We start from the raw sequence: 27557 nt of genomic DNA, 5'->3' as shown, positions 1-27557 counted from the left end.
CAAAATAGGGTTGTCCTGATACCACTTTTTTAAGAACCTGCTCTCAATCTTTTGCTGGCAGAAAATCCGACAGCAAAAGTCCGATGGAGCATACACACGGTCAGAATTTCCGACTAAAAGATCACATCGGACTTTTGCTGGCGGAATTTCCGACCGTGTGTACGGGGCATAGTGGCCCAGATTCACGTAGAATCGCGGCGGCGTAACGTATCGTAGATACGTTACACCGCCGCAAGTTTTCATCACAAGTGCCTGATTCTCAAAGCACTTGCATGAAAACTTACGCTGGCGGCCTGCGGCGTAAGCCTGCATAATTCAAAGGGGCGTGTGCCATTTAAATTAGGCGCGCTCCCGCGACGGACCTACTGCGCATGCTCCGTTTTGAAATTCACGCCGTGCTTTGCGCGAAGTGACGTCATTTTTTCGAACGGCGACGTGCGTAGCGTACTTTCGTATTCCCGGACGTCTTACGCAAGATAAAAAAAATTTCAAATTTCGACGCGGGAACGACGGCCATACTTTATACAGCACATACGTGTGCTGTGTAAAGTTAGGGCAGCAAAAACGACGACTAACTTTGCGACGGGAAACTAGACTAGCAGCGACGAAGCGAACGCGAAAAACCGTCGTGGATCGCCGTAACTACTAATTTGCATACCCGACGCTGGTTTACGACGTGAACTCCCCCCAGCGGCGGCCGAGGTACTGCATCCTAACATCCGACAGTGTAATTCAATTACACCTGTCGGATCTAAGGGCTATCTATGCGTAACTGATTCTATGAATCAGTCGCATAGATACTCTGAGAGATACGACGGAGTATCTGAGATACTCCGTCGTATCTCTGCTGTGAATCTGGGCCTATAGAACCAAAAAATGGGGCTCATTGAAAATTTATGGATGATTACAAAAAACACATGCAGGCAAATTGCGGTGGCAACTTTATATTAGTGTTACTTGATACACAGATAATAAAAAAAAAAAAACACAGCTACGATAGTGTTTAACAAATTAATTAATTCTAACTTGGCTTAGGTTTTCAATATTGCCTAAGCAGGAACCAAGTTCATTGGACTACGTTTTCTCAAAAATCAAGCCCAGAACGGCAAAATATTAAGGCAACCTCGTGTCAGGGTTGCCAGAGGTACGCAGAGAAGTGACGATACTAGTTACTCAGTTGACATTTACAGACTTGACGTGTTGAGTTGTACTTTGCCACGTCAGGTTTAGCAGGAAAATATCAGTTCATCTCCAGTACTTGGGTCTTTGTTGAACTATTTTTGCAATGGCAGCTTGACATGTGTCCGTTCCTGAAAGGCCACAAGTTGATCCAAGTCAAGTTTTCCTCTCCTGGAGAAAAGTTGTGAATTTGGTCTCATTTACGCAATTTAACATTCATTAAAGGCCACCTCATCATCAATGAGACGTGCTACAGTGTGCTACCCTGACCCAGGCAGAGAGTATAAAATGCTCCCTAAGTGTGAGGACATTTAGAGGATTCGAATGCCTGTTGTCACTATGGAAGGAAGACAGCTGAGCAGGTAAGGAATATAAAATCAATGTGATGTACGGCATTTAAAACTCATTGCGGTAGGTATATTCATTTCTTTGTATGTTCTTTGTGTCACAGTATAGCCAAATTCCATTTTGTGCTCATCTTCTGGATATCTGCAATGCATCTCTGGTATCGGCCTGGGCTGACTCTGGTAAGTGTCAAACAGGTACTGTCAATTTTGCTGTGTATATATATATATATATATATATATATATATATATATATATATATATATATATATATATATATATATATATATATATATATATATATATAAATATATATATATATATATATATATATATATATATATATATATATATATATATATATATATATATACAGGGCTTTTTTTCAGGGGGAACTTGGGGGAACTCAGTTTCACCACCTTTGTGCCTGCTCACCACAATCACTTCTGTGTTTACAAATGACAGCTCTGCACTCTGTGTGTAACCCCCTGAACTCTGCACTCTGTATGTAATGCAATCCTGGTATTTAATGCCCCTTTAAGACCCTTCTACTGTTTGTGAAATCTGAACGGGGTCGTGGTTGAGTTCCTGCACCTATTTTTGAGAAAAAAAGCTCTGTGTATAATATATATATATATATATATATATATATATATATATATATATATATATATATAATTCGTCCTGTGTAGAGTTAATATACTTATTACAGATTAAATACACTTGCATGCAGGCTCCTAAAGTACCTATTGTGGTCAAGGGTTTGTACATATTGAAGGGATGTCTGTGGATACAGCAGTTTACACCAATCTGGAGGTGACTATGGAATATTATGTAGTCACAGGATTTCTTGCGTCTACAGTTTACTCACTTCTACAATCAACAATTCCAGCTGGAAGCAATGGGTACCTCAGGAGCCTGCACAAGCATTATGGAAACAATAGGTAATGAAAACTAATTACAAAAGATATTGAATTTGCCACTTGCCCATAGAATGTTATATTTACCAGAAAAGGTGCAAATACCGTATATACTCGAGTATAAGCCGAGTTTTTCGGGCACATTTTATCGTGCTGAAAATATACGCCTGGGATTATAAATCGAGTCACCTTTTTGCACCTGATCTCCCGGATTTTGCTGACTCTGTACCGGTCGGCGACCCCAAACTTGGCACACATGTAGCCCCACTCCCAGGGGCGGACTGACAACTCATGGGGTCCCGGGGCAATAGAAGATTATGGGGCCCCTGGGCTTACAGATGACCACCACGCCAGGAGGCAGTGCAGAGGTGGGGCAGCTAAAATCTCAGGATTTTCATATCAAAAGCATGTCGTTTTCGGACATATCAGGGACAGATGTAAAAAAAAAAACCTGATTTTTACATACTGTCCCTGGTTTTACTGAGCCTGGTAACCCTGATGGGGCCCCCTAGTGGCATGGGGCCCTCAGGTAGTGCCCGAGTGCCTCAATGGTCAGTCCGCCCCTGCCCACTCCTCTACAAGTGTGCAAAGTTTGTTGTCCGGAGGACCTACGGCAGGGGAGCACCGATTTTTCAAAGCTGGGCACCCCTTCCATAGACTCCCATGTTAAATGTCAGTCTAGTCATAGGCACAGTGGGGCATGGGCACAGTGAGGCAAGCAGATGGACACCCTAGGCTTATACTCGAGTCAATACATTATCCCAGTTTTTTGTGGTAAAATTAGGTGCCTCAGCTTATATTCGGGTATATACGGTAAGTGGTCTTGGTTGAAATAGGAATTGTCAGTGATTTAGGAGAACCCGTTACCACAAAGGGCAGGGGATTTAGAATTATTATACATTGTTTGCTTATGAAATAAATTTCGGAAGCATTTGCGACAATAATTGAACATGATGTTTTACATTCTTTACTGGAGGACAGCAAAGGGATTATTTTTACTTATTTTTTTTTTGTTCCAGCATCCTAGTATTTAAGCATCTTCTTGTAATGTAATCAGGGTATGTTCCCTTAGCAACATATTAAGATGCTGAACTCAGAATCAATAATAAAAGACAAACAAAATAAGCTACTGACATTTTTGTAGCAAATTATGACAAGATTTGATGCCCTGCATTTATTTCTCACAATTCCTATACCAATCATCTGTTTAAGCCGGACAGTGATGGGTTGTGGCTGACAAAATCGGATGGGGTTTTGACTGATTAGGGAGGTGGAATTTACACTGACTATTGGAAGACTTTAAAAAACGCTGTGGATTTTGGATTCACATCCATCTATACAGTATATCAATATATCTACATATTGTTAAAGCGGAGGTTCACCCTAAAACTTTTCTTTTTTTTGTTATGTACCATCCCATCCAGCATACTTGCGTCAGCTATAGTATGTTGTTTTTTTTTCCGCCGCTGTATTTACCGTTTAATCTCTCAGTTTCGTTTCAGACTCCGGCAGGGAAATAGGCGTTCGTATGAAAAGGGGAACATGATTGACGTCCGGCTATGGCACGTCGCGCGTTCCGAAAATAGCCGAAATAGGACTCGGATATATACGGCGCCTGCGCAGTCAGCTCCTAGTCTGTGCGCAGGCACCGTATAGCGCCGTGAAGAGCCGAGTTCTACTCCGGCTATTTTCAGAACGCGTGACGCGCCATAGCCGGACGTCAATCATGTTCCCCTCTTCATACGAACGCCTACTCCCCGCGGGAGTCTGAAATGAAACTGAGCGATTAACCACTTAAGCCCCGGACCAATATGCTGCTAAATGCCCAAAGGCGTTTTTACAATTCAGCACTGCGTCGCTTTAACAGACAATTGCGCGGTCGTGCGACGTGGTTCCCGAACAAAATTGACGTCCTTTTTTTCCCCACAAATAGAGCTTTCTTTTGGTGGTATTTGATCACCTCTGCGGTTTTTATTTTTTGCGCTATAAACATAAAGAGAGCGACAATTTTGAAAAAAAATCAATATTTTTTACTTTTTGCTATAATAAATATCCCCCAAAAACATATATAACATTTTTTTTTCCCCCTCAGTTTAGGCCGATACGTATTCTTCTACCTATTTTTGGTTAAAAAAATCGCAATAAGCGTTTATCGATTGGTTTGCGCAAAATTTATAGCGTTTACAAAATAGGGGATAGATATTTTGACTGCGACATTATGGCGGACACTTCGGACAATTTTGACACATTCACAGCAAAAAATGCATTCAAATTGCATTGTTTATTGTGAAAATGACAGTTGCAGTTTGGGAGTTAACCACAGGGGGCGCTGTAGGAGTTAGGGTTCACCTAGTGTGTGTTTACAACTGTAGGGGGGTGTGTCTGATGTCATCGATCGAGTCTCCCTATAAAAGGGATCACTCGATCGATGCAGCCAGCACAGTAAAGCACAGTAAAGCACGGGGAAGCCGTGTTTACATACGGCTCTCCCTGTTCTTCAGCTCCGGGGAGCGAACGCGACGGGGCGGCTATTAACGAATAGCCGCGCCGTCGTCCCGGATCGCTCCCCGCGGGAAGCCGATCGCCGCATGTAGCGGGGGGGTCCCGATCGGACCCCCGACCCGCGGAAAGGCAGGGACGTACATGTACGCCCATATGCCTGTACGCGCCATTCTGTGGACGTACATATACATGCGGCGGTCGTCAAGTGGTTAAACAGTTAAACAGTAAATACAGCGCAAAAAAATAAAATAAATAAAACATACTATAGCTGACGCAAGTATGCTGGATGGGATGGTACATAGATGTTTTTTAGGGTGAACCTCCGCTTTAAATAAGATACAGAATCATTATTACTTACACACTTATTGAGTGACCAGGGCAGATCCTGTCGGTAGTATTTTGGAAATGTTACGCCATTTGAACACTCTTACCGTTTTTTTTTTTTTTCCCTTTGATCACGCCTGTCTTCTTATTTTTATTTTTTGACATCCTATTCATTGAAAATCTTATTGTGTCATTTCCACTCAAATCTAAAGCGGTTCAAAAGGTTCTAAGTTTCCATTTATTTATTTTTTAGTAGAAATAAAAAAAAAAAACATGCTTGTAAGCAATAAAACAAGTTTTAGGTCAAATTGATGCATTTAGATTAGAAAAAAAAAAAAAAAAACGCTTGTGGGATCTGAACTAGTTTATTAGGAAAAAAATATTTAATATATAACTAAGAATTTTTTTTCTTTTAGTCCCTTTTTTCTTTTTTTGCAGTCTGGGAGGAAATATAATGTGTTTGGTTTGTCTGTTATGGAATGCATTGATTAACCGCTTCAATACCGGCATTTTCACCCCTGTCCTGCCCAGACTAATTTTTACGTTTTCAGCGCTGTCGCACTTTGAATGACAATTGCGAGGTCGTGCGACACTGTACCCAAATGAAATTTTTATGCCTTTTTTCCCCCACAAATAGAGCTTCCTTTGGTGGTATTTGATCACCCCTGCGTTTTTAATTTTTTTGCGCTATAAACAAAAGAAGAGCGGCAATTTTGAAAAAAAATAACTATATTTTTTACTTTTTGCTATAATAAATATCCCAAATTTTTTTATTAAAAAAAATGAATTTTTTCCTCAAATTAGGCCGATATGTATTCTTCTACACATTTTTGGTACGAAATAAAAAAAATCGCAATAAGCGTATATATTAATTGGTTTGCGCAAAAGTTATAGCCTCTACAAAATACAGGATAGATTTTATGACAATTCTTTTTTTAATAGTAATGGCGGCGATCTGAGATTTTTTTTTTTTATGACTGTGACATTGCGGCGGACACTTTTGACACATTTTTGGGATCATTCACATTTATACAGCGATCAGTGCTATAAAAATGCATTGATTACTGTATAAATGTGACTGGCAGGGAAGGGGTTAACACTAGGGGGCATTTGAGGGGTTAATTATGTTTCCTAGGCAGTGATTCTAACTGTAAGGGGACTCACAAGGGGAGGAGACCGATCAGTGTTCCTCTGTACTGGGAACACACATCGGTCTCCTCACACCTGACAAGACGTGGATCTGTGTGTTTACACACACAAATCCATGGTCCTGCTGTGTTCACGGGCAATCGCGGGTGCCCAGCGGACATCGCGACTGCCGGGCACGCACACCGGGTCCAGAGCAACGTGGTGGGGCACGCACGCCCCCTAGACGGCCAGGAAGCCCAGGACGTCATATGACGCTCCTGCCCAGGATGCGGACGTCATGTTACAATAGCCGGGTAATGAAGTGGTTAATATGAGGAAACAAATGAATTGTAAAACGAAATGTGATATTATTACGTTTGTCAATGCAGATTCATGAAATAAAAAGTATTTAAAAAAAATAAGAATTTTACAGCACAACTGCAGTCAAAACATTTTATAGTGTTGAATAGAATGGAAAGGGCTGAGAGTTTTATTCGGTTTTTATTGTTATCCGTGTGCCTGTTTTCTAGCTGCTCTAAAAGCACTTTTGACGTAAAGGGACACTTTTTGGTTGCTATGGACAATCTACAGTTTTCAGGCAGAAAGTACCGTTTTTATTGTATAAAAGTGCATGCAGGACACTGGACAGACCACTAGGGACAAAGGGGGTGTGTACTTATTTGATACAGTACTGTATACAATCTGTTAGGCCCCATACACACGATAGAATCCATCCGCTGAAAAATCCCAGCGAATGGGTTTCTGCGGATAGATCCTATGGTGTGTACACTCCAGCGGATCTGTTTCCGCGGATATATCTCCCCTGGGATGGATTCCAGCAGATAAATATTTGCTGACATGCTAAACAAATCTTTCCGCTGGAATCCATCCCAACGGATGGATCCGCTGGTCTGTATAGACTCACCGGATCCATCCGTCCGAAGGGATCCCCCGCATGCGTCGTAATGATTCGACGCATGCGTGGAATTCCTTATATGACAGCGTCGCGCACGTCGCCGCGTCATAATCGCGGCGACGGCGCGACACGTCATCGCCAGAAGATTTCGGCGCGGATTTCAATGCGATGGTGAGTACACTCCATCGCATGGAAATCCGCTGAAATCCTCAAGAGGATTTATCCGCGGAAACGGTCCGCTGGACCGTATTCGCGGATAAATCCTCTCGTTGTATGGGGCCTAAGATTACAGAGTATACTGTATATATACTGTGTTTTTTACTTTTTAATTTGGCGCCGAACTCCGTCCCCGTGCGTCGCAAAACACACGCAGGAAACGGAGCTCGGCACTGTGAATCGAGCGAGACACGGAGGATCGCAGATCACAGCGGGGAGACATCGCAGGATCCAGGGGACAATGCAAGTAACCTCTACATCAGAGGTCTCCAAACTGTGGCCCAGGGGCCAGATGTGGCCCTTTGCTTGCCTTTATCCGGCCCTTGGGACACTTTTCTTTCAACGAACACCATTCCTCCCACTGACACCATCAATGGGGCTTTATTCCTCCCACTCATACCAAGAATGAGGCACTATTCCCCCCACTGACACCAATCAATGGGGCATTATTCATTATTCCTCCCACTCATACCAAGAATGAGGCACTATTCCCCCCACTGACACCATTTAATGGTGCATTATTCATTATTTCTCCCACTCATACCAAGAATGAGGCACTATTCCTCCCATGGACTCCTGGTGTTGCACCATCCTCCCACCGACACCATCAATGGGGCACCATTCCCCCCCCTGACACCAATGATGCAGCACCATTCCTCCCACTTACACATCAATAGGACACGATTCCTCCCACTGACACATCAATGGGACACTATTCCTCCCACTGACACCAATGATGGGTCATCATTTCTCCCACAGACACTCAACGTGGCACCATTCCTCCCACTGATGCCAATGATGGGTCACCATTCCTCCCACTGACACCATCAATGAGGCACCATCCTCCCACTGACACCATCAATAGGGCACCATTCCTCCCACTGACACCATCAATGGGGCACTATTCCTTCCACAAAAACCAATGATGGGACACGGTTTACCCCCACTGATGCTGGGACATTTTCTACTTTCACTGGCCACACTCCGGCCCCCCCTAATGCCTGAAGGACAGTAAACTGGCCCTTTCTTTGCAAATTTTGGAGACCCCTGCTCTACATGTATCCTGCAATGCAATCCCGAGTGTGGCTCGGGGGTTACCGCTTTTGGTATGAAAAATTCACCCCGAGCCACACTCAGGCATACTGCCAGGGAGGTTAAGGTGAAAAAACACCTTGCAGTGTCCGGCCCCCCAGCCCCCCTCCCCCCGTTTTACTTACCTGAGCCCCAAATTTCTGTGGGCACGATCCTGCGTTGCTCTCTCCATGGCTTCTCGGCTCTTCATTGGATAGACTGATAGTATCGCAGTCACTGTCTCCGGCTGCTGTCAATCAAATCCAATGACGCGGTCTATGGACGCTGAGTGTATGACACCGGAGCGCGCCCGCAAGGTAACCACCTCGGGAGAGACCTTTCCAGAGGGGGTTATCTAATGCGGAGAGGAGCCGCCGTAGCACCCCAGAAGACGAGGATTGGAGACATTCTTTTTTTTTTTTTTTTCTTGCTTTCCGCCTCAGAGAACTATCAGGATACTCAATCACTTTAGCGTTCAATTTGCAGTCTCCTTTGTTCGCATCATGGTTGGAAATTTCTTTCTCTTATTTTTTTTTTTTTTTAATATATGTCAATAAATATACAAAAGGAGATAAAGAAAAGCAAAATTCTTAAATACGTGAATAGATACATTAGTGTCCCCTAGCCGAACAAACCCTTATCCCACCCTCAAGCCCCCCCCAACCCTTGATCCCGCCCTCCCACCCTCCCCTATCTCCGGAGTTCTGTCTCCTATTGAATCCCTCTTTGCCCGTTGACCTTCCTACACTGTATCATCCTATCTATATACCTTGGTGCAAGTTTAAAATTAGCCCAATCCTGCCCTGGATTGGAGACATTCTGTGCAAAACGAACTGCACAGTGGAGGTAAGTATGACATCATGTTTGTCATTTAAAAAAAAAAAAAAAAAACTCAAAGCTTAAGGCCCCTTTCACACGGGGTAATGATCCGCCTACGTATGCTCCGTAAGCTCAGCGGGGATCGCTCCGTTGATCCCTTCTGAGCCGGTGGATGACACTGTGCAGGGACCGCCCTGTCTTTTCTCCGCTCTCCCCTATGTAATTGACTTCAATAGCATGCAATACCGCATGTGGCCAGAGGTGGGGGGGGTGCTGAAGAGCCTCGGAAATGCTTGGGGATACCTTCGGCTGACCTCGGAAACCCACCTGAACCGTTCCGAGTGTCATCGGCGCCCCCGCACCTCTGGCCAAATGCGGTACTGCACACCTCACTAGCTTGAATTCTAGTTTTGCGAGACAACAGTCTGATTTTTTTTAAAGTTGCTCGTCTTTCAAAATGATCGTTAACCGCGTTACTCGGAAACCAAGTTTCCACTGTAATCATATTGTTGAACTGTCCAGCTACCAAAAAAAAAAAAAGATTTTTCCCTTTTCGTCCATGGACGGACACGGCTCCCTAAATCTTGACTAAGGATGAGCTCCAGCGTGTTCGCATAGTACACGTGCAGAGCCCGACAGGAAGTCTGCACGGCGCTGCGCTAATCACAGCCAGGGAGACATTTCCCGATCTCTGCCGCCGAGCATCGGGGCAATGTCTCCCTGGCTGTGATTAGCGCAGCGCCGTGAAGACTTCCTGGCGGGCTCTGCACGTGTACTATGCGAACACACTGGAGCTCATCCTTAATCTTGACATGTGGGTTATTTTCCTGTTCATAGGAGAGGACTCCTCTCCTATGAACAGGAACTTAAAGCGGGGGTTCACCCTATAAACAAAAAAAAACTTTTTTTTTCTTCTAGCATAAAATTAGGCATAGTAGCGCGAGCTACAGTATGCCGGTCTTGATTTTTTTAGTCCGGTACTCACAGTGCAATCGTACATTGAAGATACCGACTCCCCGCGGGGAATGGGCGTTCCTATCCAGACGGAGGATGATTGACGGCCGGCTCTGGCACGTCACGCTTCTCCGGAAATAGCCGAAATAGGCTTGGCTCTTCACGGCGCCTGCGCATAGTCTGTGCGCAGGCGCCGTATAGCGCCGTGAAGAGCCGAGACCTACTCCGGCTGTCTTCGGGGAGCGTGACGTGCCAGAGCCGGCCGTCAATCATCCTCCGTCTGGATAGGAACGCCCATTCCCCGCGGGGAGTCGGAATCTTCAATGTACGATTGCACTGTGAGTACCGGACTAAAAAAATCAAGACAGGCATACTGTAGCTCGCGCTACTATGCCTAATTTTATGCTAAAATGTTGCTATGGAGGGTGAACCACCGCTTTAACCCACATGTCAAGATTTAAGGAGCTGTGTCCGTCAATGGACGACAGAGAAAAGGATTTTACGGTGAGTACAAAAAATCCTATTTTTTTTTTATTATGTTCTTGTGGGAGTTAAAGAAAATCTCCCCATTGGCAGTGAACATGGAACCCATCCAAACCTAAAATATAAGTTTTAAGTGGAATTTTATAAGTTAGTTGGATGGACAGATGCGTTCCCTACTTTCCATCATCTATCTGTATCAACAGTACTGTCTTTTAATACACTTTCTCCGACCATCATTTCCAGGTAGGAAAAGGTTGAATGTATTAATCATGAAACAACGTGCACTGTGCGGTAAAAGTCAATGTGCTAAAATATCACATACAAATGGGTCTTTCACTAAGCTAGGCTTAATTGCTTGCATCAGGACAAATGAAATGAAGTCTGCCATCTATCACCCCATGCTATCACCCTGTTTCACCCTATCGCCATCTATCACCCCATGCCAAGGTCTGTTTCAAAAGACCAGGTCCGGCTGATTTACTGAAATTTGCTGGTGTGTCATTTGGAGCACAAGGATTAATAGCTACAGTAGCAGAAGTGATTGTTAAAGGGGGTTCACAAGAAACTTTTGTTGATTAACCACTTGCCGCCCGCCAATGAAATATTGACGTCGGCAAAGTGGTTGTAGAATCCTGACTGGACGTCCTCAGGATTCTGAGCCGCTGCGCGCCCCCGGGGGCGCGCTTCGCGGCGATCGTTGTTGCAGGGTGTCATTCTGACACCCCGCAACACCGATCAAGAGACTCTTTACAGAGACTCTTTACCACGTGATCAGCCGTGTCCAATCACGGCTGATCACGATGTAAATAGGAAAAGCCGGTAATCGGCTTTTCCTCACTCGCGTCTGTCAGGGGGGGGTTTGTGCTGATCGATCATCAGCACAGCCCCCCCCCCCGAGGATGCCCACTGGACCACCAGGGATGCCCACTGGACCACCAGGGATGGCCATATAGACCACCAGTGTAAAAAAATAAAATAAAATAAAAAGGATGCCACCCTAGACCACCAGGGATGAGGAGGACACACAAAATGGATGCCAATCAGTGCCGCAATGGATGCCAAGCAGTGCCCACAATGGGCATCACTGATTGGCAGGCATTGTTTGGCACTGATTGGCATCCATTAGTACAACACATACAATAGTGCCCATCTATGCCCATCCGTGCCACCTATCAGTGCCCATCCATGCCGCCTATCAGTGCCCATCCATGCCGCCTATCAGTGCCTATCCGTGCCTGTCCGTGCCGCCAATCCGTGCTCGTCCGTGCCATCTATCCGTGCCCGTCTGTGCCACCTATCCGTGCCCATCCGTGCCGCCCATCAGTGCTGCATATTAGTGCCCATCAATGCCACCACATCAGTGCCACATCATCGGTGCCCATCAGTGCCGCCTTATCAGTGCCCGTCAGTGCAGTACCATCAGTGCCCATCAGTGAAGGAGAAAACGTACTTATTTACAATGTTTTATAACAAACAAAAAAATACTTTTTTTTTTCTACATTTTCGGTCATTTTTTAATTTTTTTTTTAGAAAATAAATATCCCAGATGTGATCAAATACCACCAAAAGAAAGCTCTATTTGTGGGTACAAAATGATAAAAAATAGATTTTTAATACAGCTTACCTGTAAAATCTTTTTCTTGGAGTACATCACGGGACACAGAGCGGCATATTCATAACTATATGGGTTATATGGAGTACCTTCAGGTGATGGACACTGGCAATCTCAAAAACAGGAAGTGCCCCTCCCTATATAACCCCCTCCCATAGGAGGAGTACCTCAGTTTTGTAGCAAGCAGTATGCCTCCCAAAATGGTCCCCAAAAGAGGGGTGGGAGCTCTGTGTCCCGTGATGTACTCCAAGAAAAAGATTTTACAGGTAAGCTGTATTAAAAATCTCTTTTTCTTTATCGTACATCACGGGACACAGAGCGGCATATTCATTACTATATGGGATGTCCCAAAGCAATGCTTACAATGAGGGGAGGGAGAACATCTTCCTAAGACAAAAGGATTTAATTTAGAGATATACTCAAATCATAATAAATCCAACTTAGTTGAGAAAAAATAATTTTTAATTTAACTCAAAAGGGAGCCCCCGGAATCCGAGGGTCTCAAACTGCAGCCTGCAGCACTGCCTGCCCAAAGGCTGTATCAGTATTCCTTCTTACGTCCAACTGGTAGAATTTTGTAAACGTGTGGACAGAAGACCAGGTTGCCGCCTTGCAAACTTGAGCCATAGAGATCTGGTGGTGTGCTGCCCAGGAGGCGCCCATGGCCCTAGTAGAATGAGCCTTTAATGATAACGGAGGAGGCAACCCTTTCAAGCCGTGGCCTGAGTGATTAACTGTTTAATCCACCTCGAGATGGTGGATTTTGCAGCTGCCTGCCCCTTCTTGGGCCCATCCGGTAAAATGAACAACACATCTGTTTTCCGGATCTTCTCTGTAGCTTTAAGATAGGCCTTCATGGCCCTGACAATATCCAAGGTATGCAGCAACCCTTCCTTTCTGGAAGTAGGTTTAGGAAAGAAGGATGGTAATACCAAATCCTGGTTTAGATGAAAACTGGATATAACCTTCGGTAGGAAGGAAGGATGAGGGCGGAGAACGACCTTGTCCTTATGAAAAATAAGATATGGTTCCTTACAGGATAAGGCTGCCAGTTCCGATACTCTTCTGGCGGAAACTATGGCGACCAAAAATACTAACTTCCTTGTCAGTAAAACCAAAGGAATTTCAGCCAACGGCTCAAAAGGTTGTTTCTGTAAACTTGACAGAACAAGATTTAAATCCCACGGACAAAGCGGGGATTTAACTGGAGGATTAATACGTAAGACCCCTTGAAGGAAGGTCTTAACTAGCGAGTGGGTGGCCAGCGGCCGCTGAAACCACACTGACAAAGCTGAAATCTGTCCTTTGATTGTGCTTAATGCCAGTCCTTTATCCACTCCTAGCTGGAGAAAACGTAATACTCTATCGATGGTAAACTTGCGAGAAAGCCATCGCTTGGACTCACACCAGCCTACATAGGCCTTCCAGACTCTGTAATAAATCACCCTAGAGACCGGTTTCCTGGCTCTGATTAGGGTAGAGATTACTTTCTGAGACAGACCTCTACCCCTGAGAATCAGGGATTCAGCTCCCAGGCCGTCAAATTTAGATGCCGTAAGGCAGGGTGGAGGATCGGACCTTGCGATAGCAGGTCTGGCCGTAGAGGAAGAGTCCAAGGGTCTCCCACTACCATCTTTAGGATTAGTGAATACCATGCCCTTCTGGGTCATGATGGAGCTACCAGGATGACTGGTATGTGCTCCACCCTGATCCTGCGCAGTAGGCGGGGTAGTAACTGGAGCGGGGGAAAAGCATAAAGTAGTTTGAACTGATGCCAAGGGCAAACCAGTGCATCGGTTCCGCAGGCCATCGGATCCCTTGAGCGGGATATGAACCTGTCTAGCTTCTTGTTGAGTCTTGATGCCATGACGTCCACGTCCGGCACTCCCCATCTCTGGCAGAGTGTCTGAAAGACCTGTGGATGTAGAGACCATTCCCCCGGCAACAGAGTCTGGCGACTTAAAAAGTCCGCCTGAAGGTTGTCCACTCCTGGAATGAATATTGCCGATATGCAGGGCACATGAGCTTCTGCCCATAGGAGAATCAAGCTCACCTCTCTCTGAGCGGCTTGACTCTTGGTTCCCCCTTGGTGATTTATGTATGCCACTGCCGTGGCATTGTCCGATTTAATTCTCACCGGGAACCCCTGCAACTTGGACGTCCAAGCCCTGAGGGCTAGTCGAGCAGCTCTGAGCTCCAAGATGTTGATGGGCAACTGCTTCTCTGGCTTTGCCCAAGTGCCTTGGCGAGTGCAACCATCCTGTCAGCCTGTCAGGCTGGCGTCTGTGGTTACTATCTTCCAAGCCACTGGGCTGAAAGACTTCCCCTTCAGTAGATTCTGAGGGTCTAACCACCAACATAGACTTTGTCGGACTCTTGATGAGAGCGGCAAAGGGATATCTAAGGCCTGTGGCCTCCTGCTCCATGCTGACAGGATGGCTGCCTGCAGGATGCGAGTGTGGCTCTGGGCGTACGGTACCGCTTCGAATGTGGCCACCATCTTGCCTAGTAACCGCATACATAGGCGAACAGTTGGTTCCTTCTTGCTTAAAACCAGTAGGATTGATTCCTTGATGGCTTTGACTTTTATCAGAGGCAGAAACACCCTCTGTTGTTCTGTGTCTAATCTCATGCCGAGATATTCCAACTGCCTTGTGGGCTGGAATGCTGATTTTTCTCGATTTAGGACCCAGCCGAACCTCTCGAGGTACTGAACTGTGAGGGCCACTGCTCGTTCCAAGCCAGGAGACGAGTGATCTATGATTAGGAGGTCGTCCAGGTATGCTAGGATCGTGACCCCTTGGATCCTTAGATTGGCTAGGATTGGAGCTAGGACCTTCGTGAACACCCGGGGGGCCGTAGCCAACCCGAAGGGAAGCGCCATGAATTGGAAATGACGTAGAGCCACCGAGAAGCGTAGAAATCTTTGATGTGGCTGGTAAACTGGAACATGAAGGTAAGCATCCTTTATGTCTATGGATGCCATAAAATCGTCCTTCTGAAGTGCGGCAACTGCTGACCGCACGGATTCCATCCGAAATGAGCGGACCTTTAGGTATGCATTTACCATTTTTAAGTCCAAAATTGGCCTGACATCGCCGTTGGCTTTGGGATGATGAATAGGTTGGAGTAGAAACCTAGCCCCTGTTCTTGGACTGGTACCTCTACTATTACCTCCTGAGAGAGTAGATGATTCAATGCCGCTATTAATGCGGCTCCCTTCTTCGGATCGTTTGGTACTCTTGACTCCTGAAAATGAGGAGGAGGAAACTTTAGGAAGTCTAGTTTGTAGCCTGTAGCCACAGAGGACCGTACCCATCTGTCGGGAATGCTGGCCTCCCAAACCTCTGCAAAGAGACGCAGTCTTCCCCCCACCTTCGAGGGTGGGGGCGCCCCTTCATAAGGCCGGCTTGGGGGCTGGCTTTGCTGGCTTGCGAAACCACTGCTTCTTGCCTGCGCCGGCCTGTCCCTGCGACTTGTTAAAATTTGATCTTGCAGGAGGCCGTCGACACTGTTTGGTATTGGAGGGCCCCTGCCCAGGGGAGTACTGTCGTTTAAACGCAGGCCCCCGAAACTTCTTCTTGGTGGGCAAAAGCGTACTTTTTCCGCTTGAAATGGTCTGGATGTATTTGTCCAGGTCTTCTCCGAAGAGTCGTCCTCCATGGAAGGGGAACCCTACCAGGAGCTTCTTGCATGGGGGCTCTGCCTCCCAGCTCTTTAACCATAAGAGTCTTCTCATATGGATAAAGGATAACGATAAACGTGACGCTTGCTGGATCGAATCCTTAATCGCATCTACCGTAAAGCGTATGGCCCTAGGGACGTCCGAAAATTCTTCTGCCTGCTGGGCAGGAATAAGTTTAAGCATCTGCTTAGCTTGATCCGATAATGCTTGTGCAACCCCAATTGCAGCCACAGCTGGCTGCACTACTGCCCTTGCAGTAGTGAAGGAGGTTTTAAGTAGCGTTTCCAAGCGTTTATCAACCGGATCCTTGAACACCTGTATGTTTTCTACAGGGCATGTTAAAGATTTGTTAACACATGAGATGGCTGCGTCTACAGCCGGGGCTGCCCATCTCTTGGAAAATTTCTCTTCCATAGGATATAAGGCAGAGAATCTTTTTGGTGGTACAAAGATTCTATCTGGCTTGGCCCAATCTTGGAACATAACTTCCTCTAGTAGAGGATGGATCGGAAAAACCGCATTGGTTTGAGGCGCTCTTAGTGAGCCCAAGGCTGAGACCGTTGATACTTGGAGATCTGGTACTGGCAAGTTGAACGTCCTATGGACCAAGTCTGTTAAGACTTGAACCCACCAGCTCTCCCCTTGGGAGGCTGCGCCAGACTCCTCTGTACCCGGATCCTCGATCCCTGAACCTACTTGGTCCTTGTCCAAGAGGTCTTCCCATTCCCCTGCGGAAGGGACCTCCTCATCTGAGGGTTCACGCTCGGGCGACGGAGATCTATTCCGTTTTCTGCCCCGCATAGCCTTGGCTATCATTTTTTCCATTCTTTTTTCCATCTCCTTTAGAGAGGTGGACAGTACCTCGTCCGTGACCACCCTAGGGTTGGACTGACCCGTGCCAGCTCCAGCTCCAGAACTCGATGGTCCCACCAAGGTTCCCTCTGGGGAAAGTAGCGGCATGCCTTTGTCTGAGACCTCAGACCCTCTGGGGGAATCCCCACCTCTTGTACCCTCTAAACCAGACGCCATGGTACAATACTGAGGTACGCCCGCTACTTAACGGTGTTTGGGAAAATAAATAGTTGTTGCCCAAAACCTTCTGGGGAAAAAATGCCTTCTTTCTTATTAACTGGTCTGTTTCTTTTTTCTTTTTTTTTTTTAAACCAAAGAAAGAAAAACCATTCTGTCCCCCTTTAGTAGTATTTGCCAAACAAAAAACTGCTGAAAAAGAAACCCTATCTTTAGGGTAAAAGACAGTCTTTGAAGACTGTAATACTTTTCTTTGGCCACTGTGTGTCCTCGGCGCCCCACGCTGCCGCTCTGGTCCTTCCTCTCTCAGTTCCACACTTCACTGAGCTGGGAACCTTTGGAAGGGCCGCCCCTTCCTTTTACCTACAGGCCCGCCCTTCCCCTTCAGCAAAACGGCGCGAAATTGCGCCCATATCACGGGGACGCGCGCGCGCGCGCCGGCGGGGGGGGGCAGGGGGCCCACGAGGAGGTCAGAGGCTGATCCTGCCGTCCAGGCCAGGATCCACAGAGCGGCATCTTTTCCTGCAGCAACCGCCTGGACCTCTCTGAGCAGGCTTGCAGGTAGGAGCATTCACTCCCTTTCATAAGAAACCTCAGTAGATTCCCAGGGGCTTCTCTTAGAGAGAATTGTCACTATACACAAAGACCCTTTTTCAATGCTTTCTAGCACAGTTGCAATACTACCAGGGAGGTCACGATTATGGGGAATATATACATACAGTCATCCTATCCTAAGATATGTGACTCACCTTGCCAGATGCAGCGCATAACCATAGGCATGTCCCACTGTGACCTTCCCCCCGGAAAAACCTGCTGCGAACCAAGTTCCGCAAGTTTCCCTTCACTTACCTGCTCCATGCCGCAGGACTTTGCACAGCAAGAGGTCCAATCTTCCCCCATCTCCGTGGGGCGTCTAGACCTTCAGGCCCTGGGTTCCTATGAAGGATCCACTGTCCTGGGCCCATATAGCACTCTGGCAACAGAAACATTAGGCCCCCAAAGGTTTCTAAGTTCTAGGCCCAGGGTCCAGCTCTCTGTGACAGAAAGCATTATGGGCTATACCCCAATGGTTTGGGGGTCCGGTTGCTGACCACTTTAGCACTGAGGCCTTTGGACAGAACCGGTTAGCCCACCTTAATCCCAAGGATGTGGAGGCAAGCTAAACCATGACCAACACCTAAGACACTGGCGTAAAAACTGAGGTACTCCTCCTATGGGAGGGGGTTATATAGGGATAGGCACTTCCTGTTTTTGAGATTGCCAGTGTCCATCACCTGAAGGTACTCCATATAACCCATATAGTAATGAATATGCCGCTCTGTGTCCCGTGATGTACGATAAAGAATTTAGTTTGGGTACAGTGTAGCATGACCGCGCAATTGTCATTCAAAGTGCAACAGCGCTGAAAGCTAAAAATTGGTCTGGGCGGGAAGGTGTATACGTGCCCTGTATGGAAGTGGTTAAGGCTGAAACTGTATGTATTGGGTGAACAAGATGGAGAAGGTAATGGGCTGGGCACCATTCAGAGAATGCTTTGTGTTTTCTGAATGAATGCAAAGTGTTCTCTATATGGATGAGATGGAGAGGCTGGGCAGGAAAGTCACGCTCAAGTGGAGATCACTGTAGCGGTGGTGTCTACTTAAAGCGGAGTTCCACCCAAAAATGGAACTTCTGCTTTTCGGGATCCCTCCCCCCCCCCCTCCAGTGTCACATTTGGCACCTTTCAGGGGGGAGGGGGTGCAGATACCTGTCTAGGACAAGTATTTGCACCCACTTCCGGGAATACTCTCCTGTGGCAGTCACGCCCCCCCCCCCCCCGCTGTCTTCTGGGAAACACACTGTTCCCAGGAAGGAGTGGGGACCAGTGATGGCGCGCCACACTACTCGCGCATGCGCAGTAGGGAACCGGGCAGTGAAGCCGCAACGCTTCACTATAACAATTCCCTCACCAAGGAAGCGACGGGTGCAGCCAAGGGACGAGCGATTGCTCGGCCTCGTGCCGACATCGCTGTGCACTGGACAGGTAAGTGTCCATATTTTAAAAGTGAGCAGCTGCAGTATTTGTAGCCGCTGGCTTTTAAAAAAAAATTGTAATTTCGGCGGAACCTCCGCTTTAACCACTTGCCTACTGTGCACATATACCCCCTTCCTGCCCAGACGAGATTTTAGCTTCCGGCAATGCGTCGATTTAACGGACAATTGCGCGGTTGTGCAACGTACTTTATTTCCCCACAAATAGAGCTTTCTTTTGGTGGTATTTGATCGCCTGTGCGGTTTTTATTTTTTGGGCTATAAACAAAAAAAAGAGCGTCAATTTTGAAAAAAAACACAATGGCCCAGATTCAAGAAGCAATTGCGCCTGTGTAACCATAGGTTACGCAGCGCAATTGCTTACTTGCTCTGGCGTTACGAATGCTCCTGATTCAGGAACATCGTAACGCCGACTGCAGCCTAAAATCTGCGTGGCATAAGGCTCTTATGCCACGCAGATTTTAGGCTGCATTCTTGCGTTGACCGCTAGGGGGCGCTCCCATTGCGATCAGCGTATAGTATGCAAATTGCATACTAACACCGATTCACAATTGTTGCGCGGGCCCTGCGTACGCAAGTTACGTCGTTTCCGTACGGCGTGCTTAGCGCAAGGCTGCTCCTGCTAATAGCAGGCGCAGCCAATGCTAAGGATACCCGTCGTTCCCGCGTCGCCACGTTCGAATTTTACGTCGTTTGCGTAAGTGAATCGTGAATGGCGCTGGACGCCATTCACGTTCACTTTGAAGCAAATTACGTCCTTGCGACGTCATTTGCTGCAATGCACGTCAGGAAAGTTTCCCGACGGAGCATGCGCTTTACGATCGGCGCGGGAACGTGCCTAATTTAAATGATTCACGCCCCCGGCGGGATCATTTACATTGCGCGCGCTTACGCCGGGCAATTTTGCCGGCGCGCCCTCGCAATTTACGGAGCTACTGCTCCGTGAATCGAGGGCAGCGGCGCAAATTTGCGGGGGCGCAGGGCAAAATCGTTGCCCTGTGCCTCCGCAAAAAAAGAGCAAATCTCTTTGAATCTGGGCCAATATTTTTTACTTTTTGCTATAATAAATATCCCATTTTTTTTTAAAAAATATATTTTTTTCTCAGTTTAGGCCGATACGTATTGTACATATTTTTGGTAAAAAAAAAAAAATCGCAATAACCTGGTTTGCGCAAAAGTTATATTGCCTACAAAATAGGGGACATAATGATTTTTTTTTATTTATTTTTTTACTAGGAATGGCGGCGATCTGCGTTTTTTTTTCGGGAGTGCGACATTATAGCGGACACATCGGACACTTTTGACACATTTTTGGGACCATTCACATTTATAAATATGCATTGATTACTGTATAAATGTGACTGGCAGGGAAGGGGTTAACCACTAGGGGGCGGGGAAGGGGTTAAATGTGTATCCTGGGTGTGTTCTAACTGTGGGGGGTGACTGGGGGAGATGACCGATCTGTGTCCCTATGTACAAGGGACACAGATCGGTCTCCTCTCTCCCTGACAGGACGTGGAGCTCTATGTTTACACACAGAGCTCCACGTCCCTGCTCAGTTACTGGCCGCCGGGCACGCGCACTGTGTTTCGAGTGACGCGACGGGCGCGCGCGCCCTAGAGGCTTAAAATAAAAGGACGTCATATGACGTCCTGTCAAAACAGCAGAGCATTCCGCCCGCCGTCATTTGACGGCGGGCGGGTGTCAAGTGGTTAAAGCGGAAGTCAGCAGCTGCAAACACTGTAGCTGCTGACTTTTAATAAGAACACTTACCTGTCCATGGTGCCTGCAATGTCGGGCAGCCGAAGCCAAGCAATCACTCGGGTCTCGGCTGCCCTGCCGCCATCCTCGGTGAGGGAATCAGTAAGTGAAGCGTTGCGGCTGCTATGTGAATGGGAGGATGCCCAATTGTCTGAATGAATGAATGAATGAAAAATTTATATAGCGCGGCACATGCGAACTGAATCGCTTCTGGGCGCTAAATCGCTTCTGGGCGCTATCTGTTGGTAAAATACTGCATTTATCCCCTACTCACATTTCCACAAAGTATAGAGTAAACCTATATATATATATATATATATATATATATATATATATATATATATATATAGATGGATCTTTTTTTTTTATCAGAGTCGGCTATTTAACCTCTTCAATACAGGGCATTTTCACCCCCTTCCTGCCCAGGCCAATTTTCAGTTTTCAAGACAGTGAAACATTTTAAATGACAACACTGTACTCAAATGAATTATCATCATTATTGTCCCCACAAATAGAGCTTTCATTTGGTGGTATTTGATCACCTCTGCAGTTTTTATTTTTTGCTCTATAAACAAACAAAAAAAAGCGAAAATTTGGGGAAAAAAAACACAATACTTTTTGTTATTATAAATATCCCAATTTGTTAAAAAAAAACTAACTTTTTTTCCCCTCAGTTTAGGCCAATATATATATATTCTACATATTTTTGGTTAAAAATCAAATCGCAATAAGTGTATATTGATTGGTTTGCGCAAAAGTTATAGCACCTACAAAATAGGGGATAGATTTGTGTCATTTTTTTATTTTTATACTAGTAATGGCGGTAATCTATGATTTTTATCGTGACTGCGACATTGCAGCGGACACATCAGACCCTTTTGACACTATTTTGGGACCAGCGACAATTATACAGTGATCAGTGGGCACTGATTACTGTATAAATGTCACTGGCAGGAAAGGAGTTAACACTAGGGGGCGACCAAGGGGTTAAGTTTGTTACCACACGTACGGGATTCCTGCTGCTTTTTTTCCCGCCGGGAAACCTGGGGGGAAAACAGAGAACCTGCTCGATATCTTTTTCCCCCTACACACGACCGGGTTTCCTGACAGGAAAACTGCCATGAGAGCTTTTGGTTGTGAATCCCAGACGTGCGTATGCTACATCGCAGTGTTTCCCATAGGAAAACTGCTGGGTTAAAAACGGCCAGGAATTCTGGCGGGAAAAAAGAGAGCTGGTTGGGAAAACTGCGATGGAGCGTACACACGGACGGTTTTCCCGCCCAAAAGCTCTCATGGCAGTCTTCCAAGGGGTTAAGTGTGTTACCACACCTACTGTACGGCATTCCCGGCGGGAAAAAAAGTCCGCCGGGAAACCTGAGGGGAAAACAGAGAACCTGCTTGATAACTTTTTCCCCCTACACACGACCGGGTTTCCTGACAGGAAAACTGCCATGGGAGCTTTTGGTTGGGAATCCCAGCCGTGCGTATGCTGTAGGAGGAGGGGAGGTGACCGATCGGTATTCCTATATACAAGGAACAAACGATCGGCCTCCTCTTCCCTGACAGGATATGGATCTCTGTGTTTACACACACAGATCCGTGTTCCTGTTCTGTCACCAGCAATTGCAGGTGCCCGGCGGACATCGCAGCCGCTGTGCACGCACATTGGCTCCCAAGTGGCGTGACGTGACGTGCGCGCAACCCCCTATACCGCCGGGAAGCCGAGGACGTCCCGCCAAGAGGGACAGAGTGTTCCTGCGCATGTCATATGACAATAGGCAGTAGGGAAGTGGTTAAAAAGAAAAAAAAATGATTCCCTTAGCCACACATTTGATGTAGATGAGAGAATACATTAATCGAGTGATATAGTGACCAATAGTCCCTTTCGGGAGAAATCGATGACTAGATCAGCTCCTCTTGAATGGGAATGGTCATGCATGAATCAAAATTATTCTGGATCCTGCTAAACTGGCCAAATTTCGATCCATGAATGGCCAGGTTAAGGCCCATTTCACGCCAGGAGTCCACCAGCTCAGCGGGAGATCTCTCCTTGGATCTCCACTAAGCCGGTGGATGACAGGTCCCTCTCTGTCTCCTATGGAGAGATCTGATAAAAACGGACCGCATGTCCATTTTCATCAGATCTCACCCGATCTGATATGATTTGAGCGGATCGGATCAGGTCGGATGTCAGCAGACATGTCACCGCTGACATCCGACGCTTCATAGAGATGTATGGAGCGGCCGTTAAGGTCCGCCGACAAAACTGACAGGCGGACCTGGACGGTCCGACCGTGTGAAAGGGGTTTAGGCTTCATGTACACTAGCCTACGCTGGCAGCTCCTAAACTTGGGTTTAAGAGCTTTTGCATATTTATTTTATTTCTTTGCCAAAGCTCCAAAAATCAACTCCATAAAAGCCTATGTCTCAATGTACACATAGGCTTTTTGCAGAGTTTAGGAGCTACCGCCTTTAGGCTTAAACATCCCTCTCCTGAATGTGGAAGAAGCAAGTTCAGGAGAGGAACGTTTTGACCAGAGAAAAATCGTGGCATGTTTTTGCGATTGCCCGTGGCCACGGTAAATATAGGTAGTTTATATGAAGCCTAAAGGTTTGGTCAGATTAACCTGTCGGTTTTTTAGCTGCATCTGAATAGATGCTCAATGCTATGCTATGGCAGGTGGATATAAATGGATGTGAATCGGTTTACAAGTCAATTACCTCCAAGTCCGTCTAGGTCCAAAAAAAAATGAAGAAAAAAGTGTGTGTTCTTTTCTGGGGTTTTTTCAGACCTAAACACGATAGATTGGAGGAAAAATGATTTAAACAAATGCACATATGTGTACATCCGCTTGCCAATAGACATAACATGGGTTCGCTAAGCTACGTTTCTTTCTCCACTACAAGATGGAAGAAAGAATGAAATGGACACAAGTGTCACAAAAGAGTCATCTGCTCCGAATCGGCAGGGCATCGTTCCACTTACAATGATATATTTAACAGACCAAACAGGAGCCAATAAGAAAAGTTCATTGTTAGGCCCCTTTCACACTGACTCGTTTTTCAGGCGGTTTAGCTCTAAAAATAGCGCCGCTATACCGCCTGGAAAACTCCTGCCCTGCAGTCTTCAGTGTGAAAGCCCGAAGGCGTTCACACTGAAGCGGTGCGCTAGCCAGGGCTGTCTTAATAGCATCATGGGCCTCTGGGCAAAGAAATGCTCTGGGGGCCCTACAATGATGGAAGGGCAGGTAAACAGACATCAAGTAGGTAGGAGGCAGACTGCCGGCTCCCCTGTGTATCTATCACTCTCAGTGCCATCATGGGGCCCCCAATTTCGGGGCAGCGTGGGTTTAACCACTTGCCGACCGCCGCATGTATATGTACGTCCACAGAATGGCACGTACAGGCATATGGGCGTACAGGTACGTCCCCGCCTTTCCGCGGGTCGGGGGTCCGATCGGGACCCCCCCGCTACATGCGGCGGTTGGATTCCCATGGGGAGCGATCCGGGACGATGGCGCGGCTATTCGTTAATAGCCGCCCCGTCGCGATCGCTCCCTGGAGCTGAAGAACGGGGAGAGCCGTGTGTAAACACGGCTTCCCCGCGCTTCACTGTGGCGGCGGCATCGATCGAGTGATCCCTTTTATAGGGAGACTCGATCGATGACGTCAGACCTACAGCCACACCCCCCTACAGTTGTAAACACACACTAGGTGAACCCCAACTCCTACAGCGCCCCCTGTGGTTAACTCCCAAACTGCAACTGTCATTTTCACAATAAACAATGCAATTTAAATGCATGTTTTGCTGTGAAAATGACAATGGTCCCAAAAATGTGTCAAAATTGTCCGAAGTGTCCGCCATAATGTCGCAGTCATGAAAAAAATCGCTGATCGCCGCCATTAGTAGTAAAAAAAAAATATATATATAAAACTATCCCCTATTTTGTAAACGCTATAAATTTTGCGCAAACCAATCGATAAACGCTTGTTGCGTTTTTTTTTACCAAAAATAGGTATAAGAATACGTATCGGCCTAAACTGAGGAAAAAAAATAATTTTATATATGTTTTTGGGGGATATTTATTATAGCAAAAAGTAAAAAATATTGAATTTTTTTCAAAATTGTCGCTCTATTTTTGTTTATAGCGCAAAAAATAAAAACCGCAGAGGTGATCAAATACCACCAAAAGAAAGCTCTATTTGTGGGGAAAAAAGGATGTCAATTTTGTTTGGGAGCCACGTCGCACGACCGCACAATTGTCTGTTAAAGCGACGCAGTGCCGAATTGTAAAAACGCCTTTGGGCATTTAGCAGCATATTGGTCCGGGGCTTAAGTGGTTAAGGACCAGCTGCTTTGGGGAAAGTGCAGGGGCCCCCCATGCAGCTGGGGTCCCTTGGCAGTGCCCAGGTGTGCCCTCTCATTAGGACAGCCCTGGCGCTAGCAGGACTGCTCCAAAAGTCCTGCCAGCCGCATCTTTGGAGCGGTATAGGAGCGGAGTGTTTACCGCTCCTTTCCATTGAAATCAATGGGAAACCACGGCAATACCGCCGGCAATGTGCCTCTCCGATATTAACCCTTTCTAGGCTGCTAGCGGGGGTTAAAACCGCACCGCTAGCGGCCGAATATCACGGTAAATACAACAGTATAGTGGCGCTAAAAATCATGCCGCTATACCGCCACCGCTCCTCCCCTGCCCCGTGTGAAAGGGGCCTTAGGGTTTACATACACTTTAAGGTGAGTCTTTCAAATGACTGCTTTTCTCAATCATATGTTCAGCTGTAATCGGACAAGTGCCAGAGAATTAGTGCAATATCAGTAACCCCTGACTTCTTTTTTTAAAATCAAATAATTTTTTTATTTCTTTTATATACAAACAACAAAAACAGAGAAAAAACATAACAAGAACAGCATACAACCCTAGCCCTAACCCTAGCCCGTATTGAGACCCTGATTTCTAATGCCGCGTAGACACACGATCGGAAATTCCGATGTGAGCTTTACACCGTGTGTATGCTCCACCGGACATTTGCTGTCGGAAATTTCCGACAACAAAAATTTGAGAGCTGGTTCTCAAATTTTCTGACAACAAAAGTCCTCGTCGGAAATTCTGATCGTCTGTATGCAATTCCAACGCACAAAAACCCCACGCATGCTTGGAATCATTTAACTTAATTTTTCTCGGCTCGTTGTAGTGTTGTACATCACCGCGTTCTTGACGTTTAGAATTTCAGACAACATTTGTGTGACCGTGTGTATGCAACACAAGTTTGAGCCAACATTCCATCGGAAAAAAATCCACAGTTTTGTTGTCGGAATTTCCAATCGTGTGTACGCGGCATAAGTGTTTAAACGGCCACAATGCTTAAACAACTTTATATTGAGTTAGATATTACTGTAAACTAAGTGATGCGAGATGACTGAGTCAAAGTATGTTCTACTTAGCCAATCACAGCCTGAGGCAAATGTTTACACCTGTTGCCTGCAGCTTATGAATTATTTATACAGTATGGTTCCTCAATTTTGTACAATGCTTATCTCCTCTTCCAGTCCTCTGGGAAAACGGACCACTGTCTCATCCTGCTCAACAGTTGCTTGGTTGAAGTTGACCGAAGCGAGGAGCTCGCCTTTCTCAAGCCTCTATTGGAGAAGTCTTTTAAAAAAAGGTCCTTCCGGAATGGCGTTGGATCGGGATTTAAAAAAAATTCCTTCAGAAGGGCAAAATCCTAACAAAGTGTTCTCACACAGGCCCATTTCACACACTGGAAGAATTATTTTATGGATGAACTGAAAGTGGACCTATTCTGCGTAATTTGAAGATGCTACTTTTAATACTACAGTAGAAGTAAAACACTGGATTGTAATGTAAAGCTATTGTCACCTTCATCTGTCCTAAGAATTGTGAGCAGTGACATTTTCTCCCTCCTGCGTTGTTCATCAATTGTCATAGTAAGTGTTGTTACACTTATGCCGCGTACAGACGGCCGTTTTTTGTGATGAAAAAAACGGCATTTAAAATGATCGTGTGTGGGCAAAACGTCGTTTTATGTCTTCAAAAAAACGACCAAAAAAAAATTCGAACATGCTCGAATTTTTTGTGTCGTTTTTTAAAACGTTGTTTTTGTTTCACAGAAATTGACCGTGTGTAGCAAAAAACGACGTATAAAACGACGTTTTTAAACCCGCGCATGCCCAGAAGTTAGTTATGAAGTGAGCTTCAATGGAAAAAAGTGGTGAAACGTAACCTCGCTTTGCTAGAGCATTGTGAAAAAACGATGGTCTGTATGCTACGTCGTTTTTGAAAATGAAGTTTCAAAAACGTCGTTTTTTTTCCATCGCAAAAAACGACCGTCTGTACGCGGCATAAGTGTCAAATGACCTGCAATCTCAGAACCACAGAGAGCATTAACACTGAAAATTATATATTCTGTGTTTGATCACAAAATGGTTTATAGAACATTTGCCGTTTTGGAGGAAAAGGAAAGAAACTTGCCTACCCCTTTTTTCATTTAAGCCAGCACTCATCCCCCACCAGTCGTCAACAGTTCCCATTAGACATGTGCAGACTGGAATATTTTGTT

The 27557-nt window shown here is 46.0% G+C and overlaps 1 protein-coding gene across 1 annotated transcript; it reads left to right on the top strand.

Annotated features, from left to right (window-relative positions):
* The first annotated feature begins 1266 nt into the window (after positions 1 to 1266).
* On the top strand, positions 1267 to 26846 carry NPS (neuropeptide S). The gene is made up of 3 exons (XM_040322113.1): positions 1267 to 1541; positions 1631 to 1706; positions 26527 to 26846. Exons 1-3 carry the CDS (start codon positions 1504 to 1506, stop codon positions 26704 to 26706), a joined length of 294 nt encoding a protein of 97 aa, XP_040178047.1. The 5' UTR covers positions 1267 to 1503; the 3' UTR covers positions 26707 to 26846.
* Positions 26847 to 27557: the final 711 nt, after the last annotated feature.

Source organism: Rana temporaria, chromosome 8, assembly GCF_905171775.1.
Source record: "Rana temporaria chromosome 8, aRanTem1.1, whole genome shotgun sequence".
NCBI lineage: Eukaryota > Metazoa > Chordata > Amphibia > Anura > Ranidae > Rana > Rana temporaria.
Note: the sequence above shows the minus strand (reverse complement) of the source record. Positions and strands in the feature narration are given on the sequence as shown.

Bases quoted from the DNA above. Each gene is read 5' to 3' on its own strand.
- NPS (XM_040322113.1), top strand. From the start codon at position 1,504: ATGCCTGTTGTCACTATGGAAGGAAGACAGCTGAGCAG. The intron at 1,542-1,630 runs GTAAGGAATATA...TTTGTGTCACAG, and splicing joins GAAGGAAGACAGCTGAGCAG to TATAGCCAAATTCCATTTTG. The intron at 1,707-26,526 runs GTAAGTGTCAAA...CTCCTCTTCCAG, and splicing joins ATCGGCCTGGGCTGACTCTG to TCCTCTGGGAAAACGGACCA.